General features: G+C 41.5%; 1 protein-coding gene across 1 annotated transcript in view; it reads right to left on the reverse strand.

Moving 5' to 3' along the window:
- Nucleotides 1-7,617: 7,617 nt before the first annotated feature.
- Nucleotides 7,618-16,815, reverse strand: part of AP4E1 (adaptor related protein complex 4 subunit epsilon 1) — a 133,968-nt gene continuing 124,770 nt past the window's right edge. The window contains exons 20-21 of the mRNA XM_077468399.1: nt 14,640-14,797; nt 7,618-10,078 (exon numbers count right to left, since the gene is read on the reverse strand). Coding sequence (XP_077324525.1) covers nt 9,918-10,078; nt 14,640-14,797 — 319 coding nt within the window. The 3' untranslated portion in view covers nt 7,618-9,917. The remainder of the gene's footprint in view (nt 10,079-14,639; nt 14,798-16,815) is intronic.

Genomic DNA, 16,815 nt, shown 5'->3' on the forward strand with positions numbered 1-16,815 from the left:
TCAGAAGAAGGCTATATTTATGACCTGGATGCCCTGAGTTACAGAAGAGGTGTAAGGACCTTTATGAATACTCTGGAAGCACAGGATAGGACAAATGGCAGTATGACAAACTAGAGATTATTATCTCCTACTGCAAAGCGTTGATGAGGTGGATAAATTGGAATATCCAGATAGGCACCTTGGTTATCTGCAGATGGCAAGTATTCCCCTTGTGTCAGAGAGGCAATAACTGACCTGGTGAATTCCATGTGACATTTTGGAACAAGGTGCCCGGTCTTACCTGCTCACTATGCTGGTCCTTATAGGGTCCAGGCTGTGCCTGTCTTGGTGGAAACACACTCTGTGTTCAAAGTCTGGAGTCCATAGGGATGGACCACTATCCTGGACCTGTATAGGACCCTGCAACTAAATACATTTGTTGAACACATACAGGAGCCAGTAACTGAAGCAACATTACAGCCATCCACACAGCATAGGGAACAGTTTCCAAGGTTCTACCAAGTTTGCACTGATCTGGACACATTGCTTCAATAATAGAAGTTGAAAAATCCCAAGTAAAGCTAACAGATTTTTCTATAAGGGAGAAGAGGTACATCACATTTGGACACTAGCAAAAAAAAAAAATGGAGGGTGATGGGGGTAGGTCCAATCACCTGAAGGTACCAGTTTATAACCCAGGGTCTATATATACTCAGCCTGTGTCCTGTATTGTATGATTAAAATACAACTTTGCTTTGCTATCACAAGGCAACTTTTAGGTAGGTAGCTATAATCAGGCTTATTACTTGCATGTTTCCTTATGGAAAAATGCATTGCCCAGGCTGTAACAATACATTTAACCCCTTCCTGACCAGCCACAGCAGAATGGCGTAGCTGTACATTGGCTCTATAAGACGTAGAAGGGGCGTGCGCACGCATCTGCAGCTGACGCGCATGCCTGTTAACCACCGGGCACCCGTGACAGAGTGAGAAACAGGATCAGTGTGTGTAAACACACAAATCCCAGTTCTGTAAGGGGAGAGGAGACTGATTGTATGTTCCTACTAAGTCAGTCCCACCCCCCCCACATTTAGACGACATCTAGGGAACACATTTAACCCCTTGATTACCCCCTAGTGTTAACTCCTTCCCTGCCAGTGACATTTATACAGTAATCAGTGGCTATTTTTTATCTCTGATCGCTGTATAAATGTCACTGGTCCCAAAAAAAAAAGTGTCCAAAATGTCCGATGTGTTCATCACAATGCTGCAGTCCCGATAAAAATCGCAGATCGCTGCCATTACTAGTAAAAAAAAAATAATAATAAAAATGCCATAAATCTATCCCCTATTTTGTAGACGCTATAACTTTTGCACAAACCAATCAATATACGCTTATTGCAATTTTTTATCAAAAATATGTAGAATACATATCAGCCTAAACTGATAAAGAAATTTACATTTTTTTTTTGGGGGGGGGGGGATATTTATTATAGCAAAAAGTACAAATTGTCACCCTTTTTTTGTTTATAGTGCAAAAAATTAAAAACACAGAGGTGATCAAATACCACCAAAAGAAAGCTCTATTTGTGGGGGGGAAAAGGACATAAATTTGGTTTGGGTACAACGTTTTACGACAGCGCAATTGTTAGTTATAGTGCAAAAAATGGCCTGGTCAGTAAGGGGGTAAATTCTTCTGGGGCAGAAGTGGTTAACATGCTGCAAAACAAGCCATTAATGATGTCCACAGAGACACTGTACAAGTTTGGTTTATAGACCCACAGACTTCACATTAAACTTGTGAGAACAAAATAAATTAAAAAAAAAAACTAAATTCTTTAAAGGCATTGCAAAGAATGATTCTAATCTTCAAGTTTATTCATAGCTTTCTACAAGGGATCATACTGAGAATGTTCTTTATTTTTAATCACGGCAGATTACTTCAGATTGTAAAACAATCCTATTAGAATGTGTTATATACCACGTCTCCTAATCCATTTTAGAAGTGCTACCTACTGGCTAGACAAGTTAGCTTCAGCAGCTCTTGCAGAGACAGAAGATTATAAGTATTTAAAATAAAGCACATCACGTCATTACCATTGTATAAGAGAGTTTATTTTTGCGCTATAAAGTCAATGCAGCACAGTATTTAGCCTGGCGATGTCAGTGCCATAACTTAAAGTGTAAGTTCACCTTAACAGAAAAATCTGTAAGGTGAACTTACACAGGATCCACACCTCGCTCGCCCCCCCCCCCCCCCACTTACCTGCATCGTGGCAATCGCCCATTATGAGCCCCGGTATAGCCGACTCATGGCCCTGGGGGCTTAGAAATCCTCTCAACTTTCTCTCCTCTTCTTCCCCGCCAAGAGGGCGGGCTACGCGATTTCTGACTGGTCAGCGTATACCAATGAGAATGCTCCTAAACGTACCTCCTAACGGGCGGGCAGGTCAGCAGGACTGAGTCGGGGGGCCATGTGTAAGTTGATCTTACAGATTTTTCTGTAAAGGTGAACTTACCCTTTAATTGTGATTGAAGAACCCTTCTTTAGACACCAGTTTTTATTAATTATTTATGTCAGGCGCTTATATAATGTCGTCAATTTATGCAGCACTATATATATTTTATTTACATTCACATCAGTCCCTGCCCTCAAGGAGCTTACAATCTAAGGTCCCTAACTCACATTCATACATAATTTAGACAGGAGCCAATTGACCTACCAGCATGTCTTTGGAGTGTGATAGGAAACCAGAGTACCCGGAGAAAACCCACTCAGGCACAGGGAGAACATGCAACCTCTGTGCAGGTAGTGCCATGGTTGGGCTTTGAACCAATGACCCTAGTGCTGCTAAGTGGAAGTGCTAACCAGTAAGCCACCTTGCTGCCCCACAAAGTGATTTAAAAGCAATTATGCACAGATGGAAAGCATCAAACTTTGTACCATTCCCTATATTATATAAAAGATACATTGGCAAATAATACACACATAATAGGTACCAGTAATGAATGATAAATGGACACGGCCACTGCTGAGGTTTTTTTTTTCTCTTTCTTTTGTGTTGGCTATAGTGCTGTCTTCTTGATCTAACATTCACTACCGGGAGGAGTCCCTGACCTGGCACAAGGATGCAGGAGGTTAGCCTTTCAGGCCACCTTGAACGAGGGCAGTAAGCGATTACTAATATAACATTTCTTTGATAGCAGGGGTGAACAATAACAGTTTGGAGTGTCTAAAGCTTAGTATACAGGGGTCGAATGTCAGGCAGTAACTGCCAATTCAATAGTAGTCCCGGGTCACAATAATCACTCTCAGCCAATGGCTGAGAGCACCGATTGGAGTGTTGTGGAGGGTGGACCGCCCCCCTTTCAGAACAAACTAGCAGAGCAGGGGAGATCGCTGTACTAACATTGGATTGTTAGTACATAGGCTCCAACCTGAGCGGTCAGTTTTTGTTTTCGCTCAACCTGCTGGGCTGAATGAAAAAAACAACTAGTAGCACGTAGGAGGCTTTAACAACGTCCTAGCCTCAGGCTTCAGGTGGTATGTAAATGGCCTATGCCTGTAGCAAGGATCATTATTCAACTTTGGTCAAAGGTGCACAGTTTGTTTTTATCTATAGACATCCCTTACCTACATAGGCAGTTTTTTTTTGGTGAACTAATCCTTTGCTTGCTCTAACATGCATTGCCAGCTTAGAGAAGAAATAAAGAACCAGTGAAAATTGGGCCATCAAAAGAGACAGTGGGGTTGATTTACTAAAGGCAAAGCCAATCTGCACTACAAGTGCACTTTGAAGTACAGTCACTGTAAAGCTAAGCAGGAAGCTCTGCTGATTTTATCATCCAATCATGTACAAGCAAAAATGCTTTTTTTTTTTTTTTCCTTGCATGTCCCCCTCAGATCTACAGCAAAGTGGATTTGCATTTAGTAAATAAACCTCTTGTGTTGGGAGAGAAGGTCCTGGAACAGTATGGCATATAAACTGGGAATAAGTTGAATGAGAGCAAATGTCCAAAGTAAGTAAATTGTGAAGAGGCAGAAAAATATGAAATCTGCAGTCAAACAGGTCAGGAAATTGTTATAAAACCAAGTGGAGCAAGTGATAAACGGAGTCACTGTATGTCAGGCGTTTATCTGGACTGTGCCTGCAAGAGAGCGACTAATGAAACTGCTCAATGAGAATAACACACACTAAAGTGAATGTTTCCTGGAAACAAGTTGAGTTATAGTTTGTAGGAACAGAATAAAAGTGGTTTCCATTGAGATAAAACGTTTTACAGTTATTTAGTCTAAAACGTATTAAACGGTTATTTCTATTTTTAATTTAGATTAAAAGTAGATATAATATACAGAAAAACATTTAAAGCCATTAAAGCCCATATAATTTGTCGCTATATATATATATATATATATATATATATATATATAAAAATGCAATTCTCCTCCCTGCAAGGATACATGAGCGGGGTACAAAAATTAGCAGCAATAAATCTGCAGTCAGATGAATAACGTACATTATTTTAATTAATACAAAAACAGGATTTTCCATTTCCCAGTTTCATTTTTATTGGTGGTGGTGCTAGCTGCATAACTACCAGGCATATGTAAGGATATCTGATTTCTTGTCTTGTGTGGCTACTCATATTAGCTGTGACCTAGGCCATTGTACAGTGGAAGAAGCTTTCTATGCTTAGTCCCTACATTAGGTGGTGGAAGTGAGGTCCGCCAACAATAAGAGTCAATATATATATATATATATATATATATATTTATTATTGTTAGCAGTGGTGCCCCCCCCAGTTCCCTAAGTTAGTTTGCATAATCATAGAACAATTATTAAATAATTGATAATGCCTAACATTTTTTTAAATCTTAAAGTTAGAAAATGTTAGTCATATTATAATTTATTAAACAATGAATTGTTCTGTGTGTGCACTCAATGCAGTGTGCGGGGCGCCAAACTAATGGGTTTCTATTAGGTCCATCATTTTTTTCACAAGCATGTGATTAGAGCCTGAGGCTCTAATTGGCTTGTTTAAGAATCTCCTCAAGGCACAGAGGACTGTGCCCTGAACCCTCCCTCTTGTGATTTTAGCAAATCAATATTCGCCATTGCATGATTAATAAATCACTGGGACCGGATGGCTTGCACCCGAGGGTACGTAGGGAACTTGGTCAAGTAATTGCCAGACCATTTTTCCTAATTTTTATGTAGTCTACTGACAGTGGATTGGAGAAAAGCCAACATAGCAGCAATATTTAAAAAGGGCCCAAAATATATCCCTGGGAATTACAGACCAGTTAGCCTAACATCAATAGTATGCAAGCTCTTGGAGGGGATGACAAGGCACTATATACAAGATTTTAGAAATGAAAATGGTATCATTAGCAGTAATCAGCATGAATTCATGAAGGATTGTTCTTGCCAAACCAATCGAAACCTTTGAAGAGGAGGTGAGTTGCCATCTAGATAAAGGAAGGCCTGTAGACGTTGTGTATCTGGATTTTGTAAAAAGCATTTGAGACAGTTCCCCATAAACGTTTACTGTACAAAATAAGGTCCGTTGCCATGGACCATGGATTGAAAACTGGCTACAAGGGCAAGTTCAGAGGGTGGTGATAAATGGGGAATACTCGGAATGGTCAGGGGTGGGTAGTGGGGTCCCACAGGTTTCTGTGCTGGGGCCAATCCTGTTTAATTTATTCATAAATGACCAGGACGGGGTAAACAGTTCAATCTCTGTATTTGTGGACGATACTAAGCTAAGCAGGGCAATAACTTCTCCACAGGATGTGGAAACCTTGCAAGAAGATCTGAACAAATTAATGGGGTGGGCAACTACATGGCAAATGAGGTTTAATGTAGAAAAATGTAAAATAATGCATTTGGGTGGCAAAAATATGAATGCAATCTGTACACTAAGGGGGAGAACGTCTGGGGAAATCTAGAATGGAAAAGGACCTGGGGGTCCAAGTACCGTATATACTCGAGTATAGGCCGACCCGAGTATAAGCCGAGGCCCCCAATTTACCCCCAAAAAACTGGGAAACCTATTGACTTGTGTATAAGCCGAGGGTGAGATATGCCTGTCCATCCCTGTGTGTGTGTCCATCCATCCATCCCTGTGTGTGTGTCCATCCGTGTGTGTGTGTGTGTCCATCCGTGTGTGTGTGTGTGTGTGTGTGTGTCCATCCGTGTGTGTGTGTGTGTGTGTGTGTGTGTGTGTGTGTGTGTGTGTGTGTGTGTGTGTCCAGCCTACCTGTGTCCCCAGCCTCCGTCCGGTCCCGAGCCTCCGTCCGGTCCCGTCCCGTCCCGAGCCGAGCCGAGCCTCCGTCCGGTCCCGTCCCAGGATCACCGCTCTTCGTCGGCGCCCATTTTCCTGTTCAAATGCCGCGCCTCCCTGTCTGTGATAGGCGGAACACAATTTCCCAGCAGTCTGTGTTCCGCCTATCACGGCCATCCTTTCATCCTCGTCCGTAGTACGAGGATGAGCGGATGTCCGTGATAGGCGGAACACAGGCTGCTGGGAAATTCAGTGTTCCGCCTATCACAGGCGAAGGCGGAGCCGGAGGCGCGGCTTTTGAATTAGAATAGAATGGCCGCTGTCTGTCTGCTCGACACGCTGATCGAGCAGGCAGACAGCGATGACTCGAGTATAAGCCGAGGGGGGCACTTTCAGCCTCAAAAAAGAGGCTGAAAATCTCGGCTTATACTCGAGTATATACGGTAGATGATAGCAGCAGCTTGGCATCGTATGCCATTGCTGATCCTAAGAAAACGGAATATTGGCATGCATTAAAAAAAAGGGATTAACTCCAGGAATAAAGCGATAATTCTCTACTAGAGTATGCGGTCCAGTTCTGGGCACCAGTCCTCAGGAAGGATGATGTACTGAAAATGGAACAAGTACAAAGGAGAGCAAAAAAGCTAATAAAAGGGTCTGGAGGATAGTTACGAAGAAAGGTTGCAAGCACTGAACCTATTCTCTCTGGAGAAGAGACGCTTGAGAAGGGATAGAATTACAATTTTCAAATACCATACCAGTGATCCAATAGGGATAAAACTTTTTTGCGGAAGGGAGTTCAACAAGACACGTGACCACTCATTAAAATTAGAAGAAAAGAGGTTTAACCTTAAACTACATAGAGGGTTCTTTACTGTAAGAGCGGCAAGGATGTGGAATTCTCTTCCACAGGCGGTGGTCTCAGTACGGGGCATCGATAGTTTCATAAAACTATTAGATAAGCACCTGAATGAGCACAACATACAGGGATATACAATGTAACTTCCGTTTTTCCGGCTTCTCGTGTCAACCCAGTTAACCTGAAACCCGCCAGGTATCAGGGGAGCAGTGACTGCTGGAGGACTCAGTTTGTAGGTCAGTCTCACAGCGCCCTCTGGTGAGTGCAGACCTAGAGGTGTTTGTGCCCGCCCCCCCCCCCAAACAAATTTATAGCACCCACCACCACTGATTAGTAGTAAAAGTATGACTGGTTATACCTGATGAACAGTTGTTTTTTTTCCCCAGAAAGTTTATCCCTTTTTATACAAAGACGTTCAGCAACCAAAACCTTCCCTTAGCATTTTTATGCTTTTCTGTAGATGTCCATTTCATAGAAAGACAGGTTACTACTTTTGTGCTGCAGAAATGGGAATATCTATAATTTTTATTTTATTTTTACAAAGTAGTTAATAAGGGGAGGAATCTTACATAGCAATGTGATTGTCATGCAGCTGCTATTATAAAAATGAAAACCATGAATTGTCGTGTGGGTTATGGCATTGGCAGATATTATGCTAGTCAATGACTGCCTTCGTTAAATTAATGATAAGATTAGAACTAATGTCAATCAATAAAAGCTGTGTTCCTATAACATAGCCATTAAGCACTGACATTGCATTAACAAAAAAAATGGCATAAAAAAGGTAAAAACACATTAAGCATCTTTATGTACACATTCCATTCAAAAGGCACAAAAAGAAGTAAATAAATAAGGCTGCTAAGATGTCAACAGGCAGCTCTCCACCTGGAGTGATTTAGCCTAACTAAAGAAAACAGCAATAATCAACAGTGTGGATAATGGCTGGAGAAATGGAAAGGGTAAACCCTTTTTTTTCCTTAAGTGCAAACCTGACACCAGCCTCTGATGTGAACACTCTGTGTTCTGGGAAAGAATTGTACAAGTTCTATGAATGGAGGTGGTGGGTGAGAGGTGCAACTCTTTCACCCTCGCAGCATTAACCTTGCAGTACAGGAAGATTACTGCTGTGTGGAGAAGATTTCTATAGTATGCAACAGCTAGAAGGACATGGGACACACTTCATTACAGGCAAGCTTTGTCCTTGAAAAAAAAAATTGTAACTGATCTTCAATATAAAGTCTACTGGGGAGCAAAGGTCACAGAAATAAGATGGAAGGCAAGGAAGCCTGCAGAGAAAGCAGTAAGAAGACATTAATGAAAGGTTAGGCTATAAAGCACAGCTAAAGGAGAACTCCAGGAATAGTCTGGTCACCTATATACAGTACAATGAGAAGAACAATCCATTTTATGTAATGTTGTAATGCTAAACTTTGGGAAAAAAAATATTGCCACCCAAAGTTTTAGGCCTGTATTGGAAATGAATTGTGTAGAATCAAGACAACAACCTAGCCATTACGCAAGCTACCATTTACTCCAATAGCAGTCCTTTCTCCACTCACAGAGGAAATATACATAGTGTATATTGACAAGTGATTAGTAACTATTAGCTCAAGGTCTATTGCAGCATTTTAATACCAGCTATTTTTTTTTTTTAAAGAAAACCTGTCATGGAAAAAATTATGTGGCTAAAAAAGCTTGCCTGTCCTTTTGAAAATGTTTGTTGTTTGGTTGTAATACTGACCCTCTGGGCTTTAAAGTGGTTGTAAAGGCAAAAGGTTTTTTTTTTTTTTTTTAAGTCTGCATGCAGCTAGCCCCCCCCAAAAAAAGTAAATACCTAAGCCTGATCTCAATCCAGCGATATGCATGAGAGCCAAGGCACTCTCACTCCTAATTGGCTCACATAGAGCAGCAGTAGCCATTGGTTCCCACTGCTGTCAATCAGAGCCAATGACGAGGGAGCGGGGGGTGAGCATGGACGAGTGCTCCCAAAGCAAGAGTCTTGCTATGGGGGCACTCAGTGGAAGGGTGGAGCCAGAAGCACTGGCAGGGGACCCCAGAAGAGGGGAATGGGGGCTGCTCTGTGCAAAACCTATGCACAGGGCAGGTAAGTATAACAAGTTTATTTTTTTAAGAAACTAGAAAAAAAAAAAAAGAAGAAACTTTACAATCACTTTAATACTCCAAGTCGACAACAATTATGGAACAAATATAGAGAAGGACTATTGACTTAGCTAAAAACAGGATTACTGCTATGGAACAACCATGTTCAGAAGTAGGTCAGCAGTGGCAACTCATCTTTCTCCCTTTACAGGTTTACTTTAAGTAATATACCAAGTAAGATTATTTACAGTTTTTAAACTATCTGGAGTTCTCCTTTAATGCTTTACATGCACTTTCATAATTGTACGGACAATACTACTGAATATGTTTAAACACTGTATTGCTGGCTTATTACTTTATGGAGGGTAAAGATCCATGTCATACCCCTGGTGAGAACTTATACAGCAATAATTAATACAGCTCAAGGTATCCGACGTGAAGATTTTCAACTTAAGAGCATAAAAAAATAAAAACCTGTTTACATTCATTGTACTGCAAACCAATATATCAATCAATTATCAATAACTTACAGGTACAAAATTGTTGTAATATCTATCAATAAAAATCAATGCTTCTTCAAGGTCTTAAGTTATCCTGTACAAGAGTCATACATCTTCGATCCAATAGCAGCATTGCTTTGGTTCACAATATAATACAAACATGTAAACTTAAAGAGGAGGCACATCAAGTTTTAGTGGTCCTCAAGTGCTTTTTGGCATTGATAAAGTAAGCAGTCCGATAAAGCAGAAGATGACGATCTTATCCACAGAAGCAGCATTCCTTCCTGGAGGTGACAATGCAGCAGAGACGGGACGGAGGGCAGCAGCTGGCATGCGACTATCCCTTCATCACCTTAAAGCAATGCACATGATTGAAATAAGATAGTAGTAATAAATGACAGACAAAACATGAATTGTCATAACTTTTGTCAGAACACACGTCACCACACACAGGCCCTAAAGAGGCGAGATATTTTATGACAGGAATCAGGATCAATAATATTACAAGTTCCACTTAAAGGGTAAGTTCACCTTTATGGAAAAATCTGTAAGATGAACTTACACAGGACCCCCTCCTCACGCCCCCAGTCCCACTGACCTGGAGCGCGTCGATTTCCCATTAGGAGCCCTGGTATAGCTGCCTCACGGGTCCGGGTCTTATAAATTCCAGCGGCTTTCTCTCCTCTTCTTCCCTGCTGAAAGGATGGGCTATGCGGGTTTCTGATTGACAGGCGCCGCCCATGTGATGGCACCAACCAATTAGAACACTCCTAAACGTACCGCCTGACGGGGTACGTTTTGGAGCTTAAGCAAAGGGGATTTCTAAGCCCTGGACACATGAGGCGGCTACACCAGGGCTCATAACGGGAGATTGCCACGCTCCAGATCAGCAAGACTGGGGGGGGGGGGGGTAAAGAGGGGCTCCTGAGTAAGTTCACCTTACAGATTTTTCCTGTAAAGGTGAACTTACCCTTTAAAGTAAATACAGGCAGTCCCCAGGTTACAAACAAGATTTAAAGTCAGCAGCTACAAATAATGCATCTGCTGACTTTTAAAATAAGGATACTTACCTGTCCAGGGACCCCGCAATGTCCTCACCCGAAACGAACCCATTCCTCGGCTCCGGGTGGAGTCGCCACCATCTTAAGTAAGGGAAATTAGGAAGTGAAGCCTTGTGGAGGTGAGGAATCCAGACAGCAGAAGTTACATTTTTGGTTGTAACTCCTCTTTAAGTTGAATTTGTATGAAAATTGGAACAGGTACATTTTTATAAGTTTAACTCCAGACAAAAAGTATATTTTTTGGATAGCATAGGGAAGGGTAACACCCCTGTAATGTTTGTTTTGCTGCCTGTGCCCCTGTTCAGAATATTTCACCTCACTTTCTGTCCTGACAATTGGCTTTTGAATATTTTGGGTTATTGTGGAAACAAGGACTGGTGATGAAGCATCAGTGGAGGTACCCTTTTCCCATGATAACTCTTACAGGAGTGAATTTCCCTTCTTAGAGGTAGATTTCCTCATTTCCAGTTGTCTCCCACCAATTGTAAGTACAAGCCATATGCAAGAGACAGTTTGTAACTTGGGGACTGCTTGTACAGCCTAATGGGCTTCCTTATGCATTTTCTTTAGCATACACAGTTAGGGTGACTATATTTAAGGTTCTAAAATCCCTACAAAGCCGATAATCACGTGTCTTGACCATTTTAGACTACAATGGATAAAACACAGAAAGAGTAGAGGTGCATGCTCAAAAATGTATTAAAAAAAAAAAAAAGAAAAAAATGGAAATTTGTGTAACAAACTGTTCTTCAAAAATCTAAATAGGTATTTCATTCATCTACAATAAACGGTCCAATCGAACATATCTTGTCCACCGATATGGAATCTACTACCATTTGTTTTTTTGCAATTAGCACACACCTGGGCAGCCTCAATGTCCCCACATCTACCTTTAAAGAGTGCACTGTAATAAATTAACAAACCTTTTTCATTTGTTGTGGGGCTGCATCAGTGTGAGCTACAAAATACCAAACACAGTTACGTCCTGCCTGGAACTCTCCAGATGAATCCACACCACACTGTCCAATTACATTTCTCATTCCCACTTTGTGAGTGGAGTTTTACCATTTCCTCATCAGAACTTACTTTTCACCCCAACACCCCGTCTTTTTTTCTTCTCATGGATCCAGATAGCAAATCTAGGTTATTATCAAAGACAAGAATATCCAGAGTGCACTAAAGCTCTTTAGGAAGTGTCACAATAAAGGACTTAACTCTCACAGTTTGCAGCTATCCAACAAATCCAAGTGAATTGGAGAGGGGGTGACATTCAGTTTGCTAAATAGAAAATAGGGCGAGTAGATGTACAAGTTGGGAAACTGTACCTGAAAGGTTTAAATATGTATTTCAAGGTAAATTGTTATTTATAGCTAAATTTATAATGTATTTCAGTGGGTAAGTTTTAATTGAGAAATTAAGCTAAAAAAAATATATTTTATTTACTGAATTTAAGGTGATTTATGGGATGTGGTAACTAGGGGATTAATGGATAGGATAGGGTTAGTCAGTTTAGGCATAAAATTAAGCGCTCTCTGCTTTCTCCTCCGGATGAAGATGGTCAACCGCCGAAAAGAGCTACATTTGGGAGAACAGTGCGTTTCCAAACCTGTAAGGCCCCTTTTACACGTCCGCCTCCGTTTGGCAGACCCCGCTTGCTCAGCGGGGGATCGCTCAGCTAATTCCAGCTGAGCAGGTGGATTTTTTTTTTAGGTCCATCTCTGCTCGCTACGCAGAGTGGAGACAGACACTCCTCTATGGGGAGGACTGCCGGTCCATTTTCATTCGATTATATCCGATCCAATTCACCAGACGGATGGAAAATAGAACCACCATCCATCTGGATTTGGCGGACAGAATCGGATAGTGGCGGATGTCAGTAGACAGGACACCGCTGACATTCGCCGCACCATAGGGAAGACTGGAGGGCCTGATCAGGACCGCTTGTAAAAACGGACAGGCGGACCTGATCGGACAGCCCGTGTGAAAGGGGCCTAATGCAATCCAACCACAGAGAGCTGGCCTCTTATGGGTGTTTCAGGGAAGGTGGTCTCAATAAGATTCTTACAGTAAACTATGGAAGAGATAATATGTAAAATGAGGATCAGTCGGCAGCAGTGCTAGTAATGAACTTCACACAGCAGAGAGCATGTGGTCTGATGAGATTGGGTGTGTTTGGATCCTAGTCTGCAGTTGTACATACAGTGCCACATTGTTTCATGTTACAACTAAAAACATAAATGTATTTTATTGGGATTTTATGTAATAGACCAACACAAAGTGGCACATAATTGTGAAGCGGGAATAAAATGTTAAATGGTTTTCAAAATGTTTGTATTCAGCCCCCCCCCCCAGTCAATACTTTGTAGAACCACCTTTTGCAGCAATTACAGCAGCAAGACTTTTTGGGGATGTCTCTACCAGCTTTGCACATCTAGAGAATTAAATTTTTACCCATTATTTGCAAAATAGCTCAAGCTCTGTCAGATTGGATGGAGAACATCTGAACAGCAATTTTCAAGTCTTGCCACAGATTCTCAATTGGATTTAGGTCTGGACTTTGACTGGGCCGCCATTCTAACACTTGAATATGCTTTGACCTAAACCTTTCCATTGTAGCTCCGGCTGTATGTTTAGGGTCGTTGCCCTGCTGGAAGGTGAACCTCCGCCTCAGTTGCAAGTCTTTTACAGACTAACAGGTTTTCTTCTAAGATTGCTCTGTATTTGGCTCCATCCACCTTCCCATCACCTCTGACCAGCTTCCCTAGTTAAATTTTGGCCTCATCTGACCAGAGCACCTTCTTCCGCATTTTCTTTGTCCCCCACATGGCTTCTCGCAAAAAGAAAAAATGGTACTTCTTATGGCTTGCTTTCAAAAATGTCTCTTCTTGCCCCTCATCCATAAAGGCCATATTTGTGGGGTGCAATAGTTGTCCTGGGGACAGATTCTCCCACCTGAGCTGTGGATCTCTGCAGCTCCTCCACAGTTATCATGGGCCTCTTGGCTGCTTCTCTGATTAATGCTCTCCTTGCCTGGCCTGTCAGCTTAGGTGGATGGCCAGGTCTTGGTAGGCTTGCAGTTGTGCCATACTCTTTCCATTTTCAGATAATGGATTGAACAGTGCTTCGTGAGATGTTCAAAGCTTGGGATATTTTTTTTTAACCTAACCCTGCTTTAAACTTCTCCACAACTTTATCCCTGACCTGTCTGGTGTGTTCCTTGGCCTTCATGATGCTGTTTGTTCACTAAGGTTAACAAACCTGAGTGCTTCACAGAAAAGCTGTTTTTATACCGAGATTAAACTACATGTAGGTGGACTCTGTTTACTAATTAGATGACTTCTGAAGGCAATTGGTTCAATTTGATTATGGTTAGGAGTATTTGAGTAAAGGGGGCTGAATAAAAATTCACGGCACACTTTTCAGATTTATTATTTGTAAAACATTTTGAAAACCATTTATCATTTTCCTTTTACTTCACAATTAAGTGCCACTGTGTTGGTCTTTCACATAAAATCCTAAGAAAATTTAAATTTTTGGTTGCAACATGACAAAATATGGAAAATTTCAAGGGGTATGAATACTTTATCAAGGCACTGTATACAAAGGGTATATGTATGTGCAGCTGCAGGGCAGGAAATGCCTTGGCCACTTACGATTGGCCCAGTACAGTGACAGCATACCCGAGATCATCCCTAACGAGGAGGAAATGCAAGAGGTAACAATCACATGATTTTAATATAAACATGGAAACAAACATGAATGGGGACAGAACCAGAAATAGAAGTGAATTAATGTTTCAAGCAAAACCATTCAAACTTATATAGACACGTTCAATAGTCTAATTTTACCTACCTATAACTTGTACAACATGAAGGTTTAGTTTGTGTTGCAAGACATGAAACAATTCATGAAGAGACTTTTGGGGATTTGAGACCTGAACTTTCTCCTTCACATCATTGGACAGTGTCGGCCACAATTTACCAAACTCTTCAGTGGAGATTACCAATGGTCTGTATGAAAAGAAAAGCATGGTAAATTCAATATATTATAATAATATGTATATGTGTATTATATATATATATATATATATATATATATATATATATATATATATATATATATATATATATATATATATATATATATAAAAAATCTTCTAAATACATTTAGTATTGTATATCAGAAAGGCACTGTTTAAAATTTCTCGAAATTTACATTTTACATTTGAATGTTACATTTAGTAGAAACTTAAATTTCTCCCTCTCCATAACCTCAATGACAGCAATCTGAGATCTACCCACCTGGAAAGGGATAGAACACAAGAGTAAGTAAATATTTGCTCAACTTCCTCAGTATATTCCATTGCATTATTCCTAGCATGGTTACAATGGGAAAAGGTTTACAAGCTAAAAATCAAACTAATACAAGGAGGGAAACTCAAGTATTGTCATGGATCTTATGGGGAAAGACATCTGAAAAGCACATTTAAGAAAGTTAAACACCTTAAAGTTGTTGTAAATCTCAAACATGAAGTATGAACAAAGCATATCCCTCTATAGAGTGTCCCGTGCCCAGCTGTATGTGCTATTTAAAAAATATGGAGCTTCATACCGCATTTCTCAGTGTGTGTACAGTGTACGGCCGCTTATGTGACTGCCCGGCCCGCCTCTCTCCTGACGTCAGCGGGGAATTCTCAGCCCTGCCCGCCTCTCTTCTGATAGCTACAGTCAGTGGGCGGGGCTGAGAATTCCCCACTGACATCAGGAGAGACGTGAGAGGAGAGAGAAGAGTGTTGGGCCGGGCAGTCACATGAGAGGCATGTGTACACACACTGAGAAATGCGGTATGAAGTTCCATATTTTTTTAAAAGCACATGCAGCATGCCATGGGACACTCTGTAGAGGCATATGCTTTGTTCATACTTCATGTATGAGATTTACAACAACTTTAAGGTGTTTAATGGATTGTAATTCGGGATTTATTAAGACAAAGGAATTTTAACAGCACACTCCATGCTCACAGTTCCCCAGCTTCCTTGTTTGCACATGCCAGTGTGTTAACTCTTAGTGTGCCGGAAGGTGCAAACGGGGAAGCCAGGGAACTGTCAGCACAGGGAACTTCACAGGGCTGTTTGTCAGCTGTGGATTGTAATCCCACCTGTCCTCCCAGCAGCAGTGTGTGTGAATGCCTGTAGCGCACCGGATTAGTGCACTTTTTAAAGGAGTGAGATTTTTAATTCAAAGCGGAGTTCCAGTCAATTTTTTGTTTATTAAAAGTCAGCAACCAAAAAAAGTGTATCTTCTGGCTTTTAATATAAAGACACTCACCTGTTCCACGGTCCAGCGAAGCGGCCACCCAAACCCTCCCTTCTCTACCCCGCCTGTCCACGGTGCTGGCAATACTATTGTGGGCATCCGGCTGTGACAGCTTGCAGCTTCACAGCTGGGTGTGCATGCCTCACGGCGCTGTCCTGCATAGCCGGGCAATCTTCTGGGACCTAAGCAGAAGTGGGACAGGATACCTGTGAAAACTAGGTACCCCCCCCCAAAAGAAATGACATGCCAGTTGTGACATGTAATGGGGTCAGGACTCCTTAAAGCGGAAGTTTCACATTTGGGTGGAATTCCACTTTAATAAAATATGTTTATACAGAAAGCACTATGACAACCCCAACCCTGGACTCCAGGAGGAGACCATCACTCCCCAAACCCTGCCATGTGCACAGCACAGGAGATACTCCAACTCTGATATTCCTCACCTGCAGGACTCCGTGATGATCATCTTAACATCTTCTCTTTAATTCTTCCATCCTTCAGTCCTGTCCCCCCCCCCCCCCCCACCACCATTTTTATCTTTGAACTCTTCCATCCTTCTGTTCCTATCCACGGATTCCTCCATCTCCATCCCCACACTCTTCCATCCTTCAGTTCCTCTCTCCAGACTCCTCTGGCCTTCCATTCTCTATCCATGGATTCCTCCATACCTAGAATCTTCCATGCTTCCTTTATTATTCATGGATTCTTCCATC

Source organism: Lithobates pipiens, unplaced genomic scaffold, assembly GCF_037356315.1.
Source record: "Lithobates pipiens isolate NorthernLeopardFrog02 unplaced genomic scaffold, aLitPip1_a1.2 Scaffold_8, whole genome shotgun sequence".
NCBI lineage: Eukaryota > Metazoa > Chordata > Amphibia > Anura > Ranidae > Lithobates > Lithobates pipiens.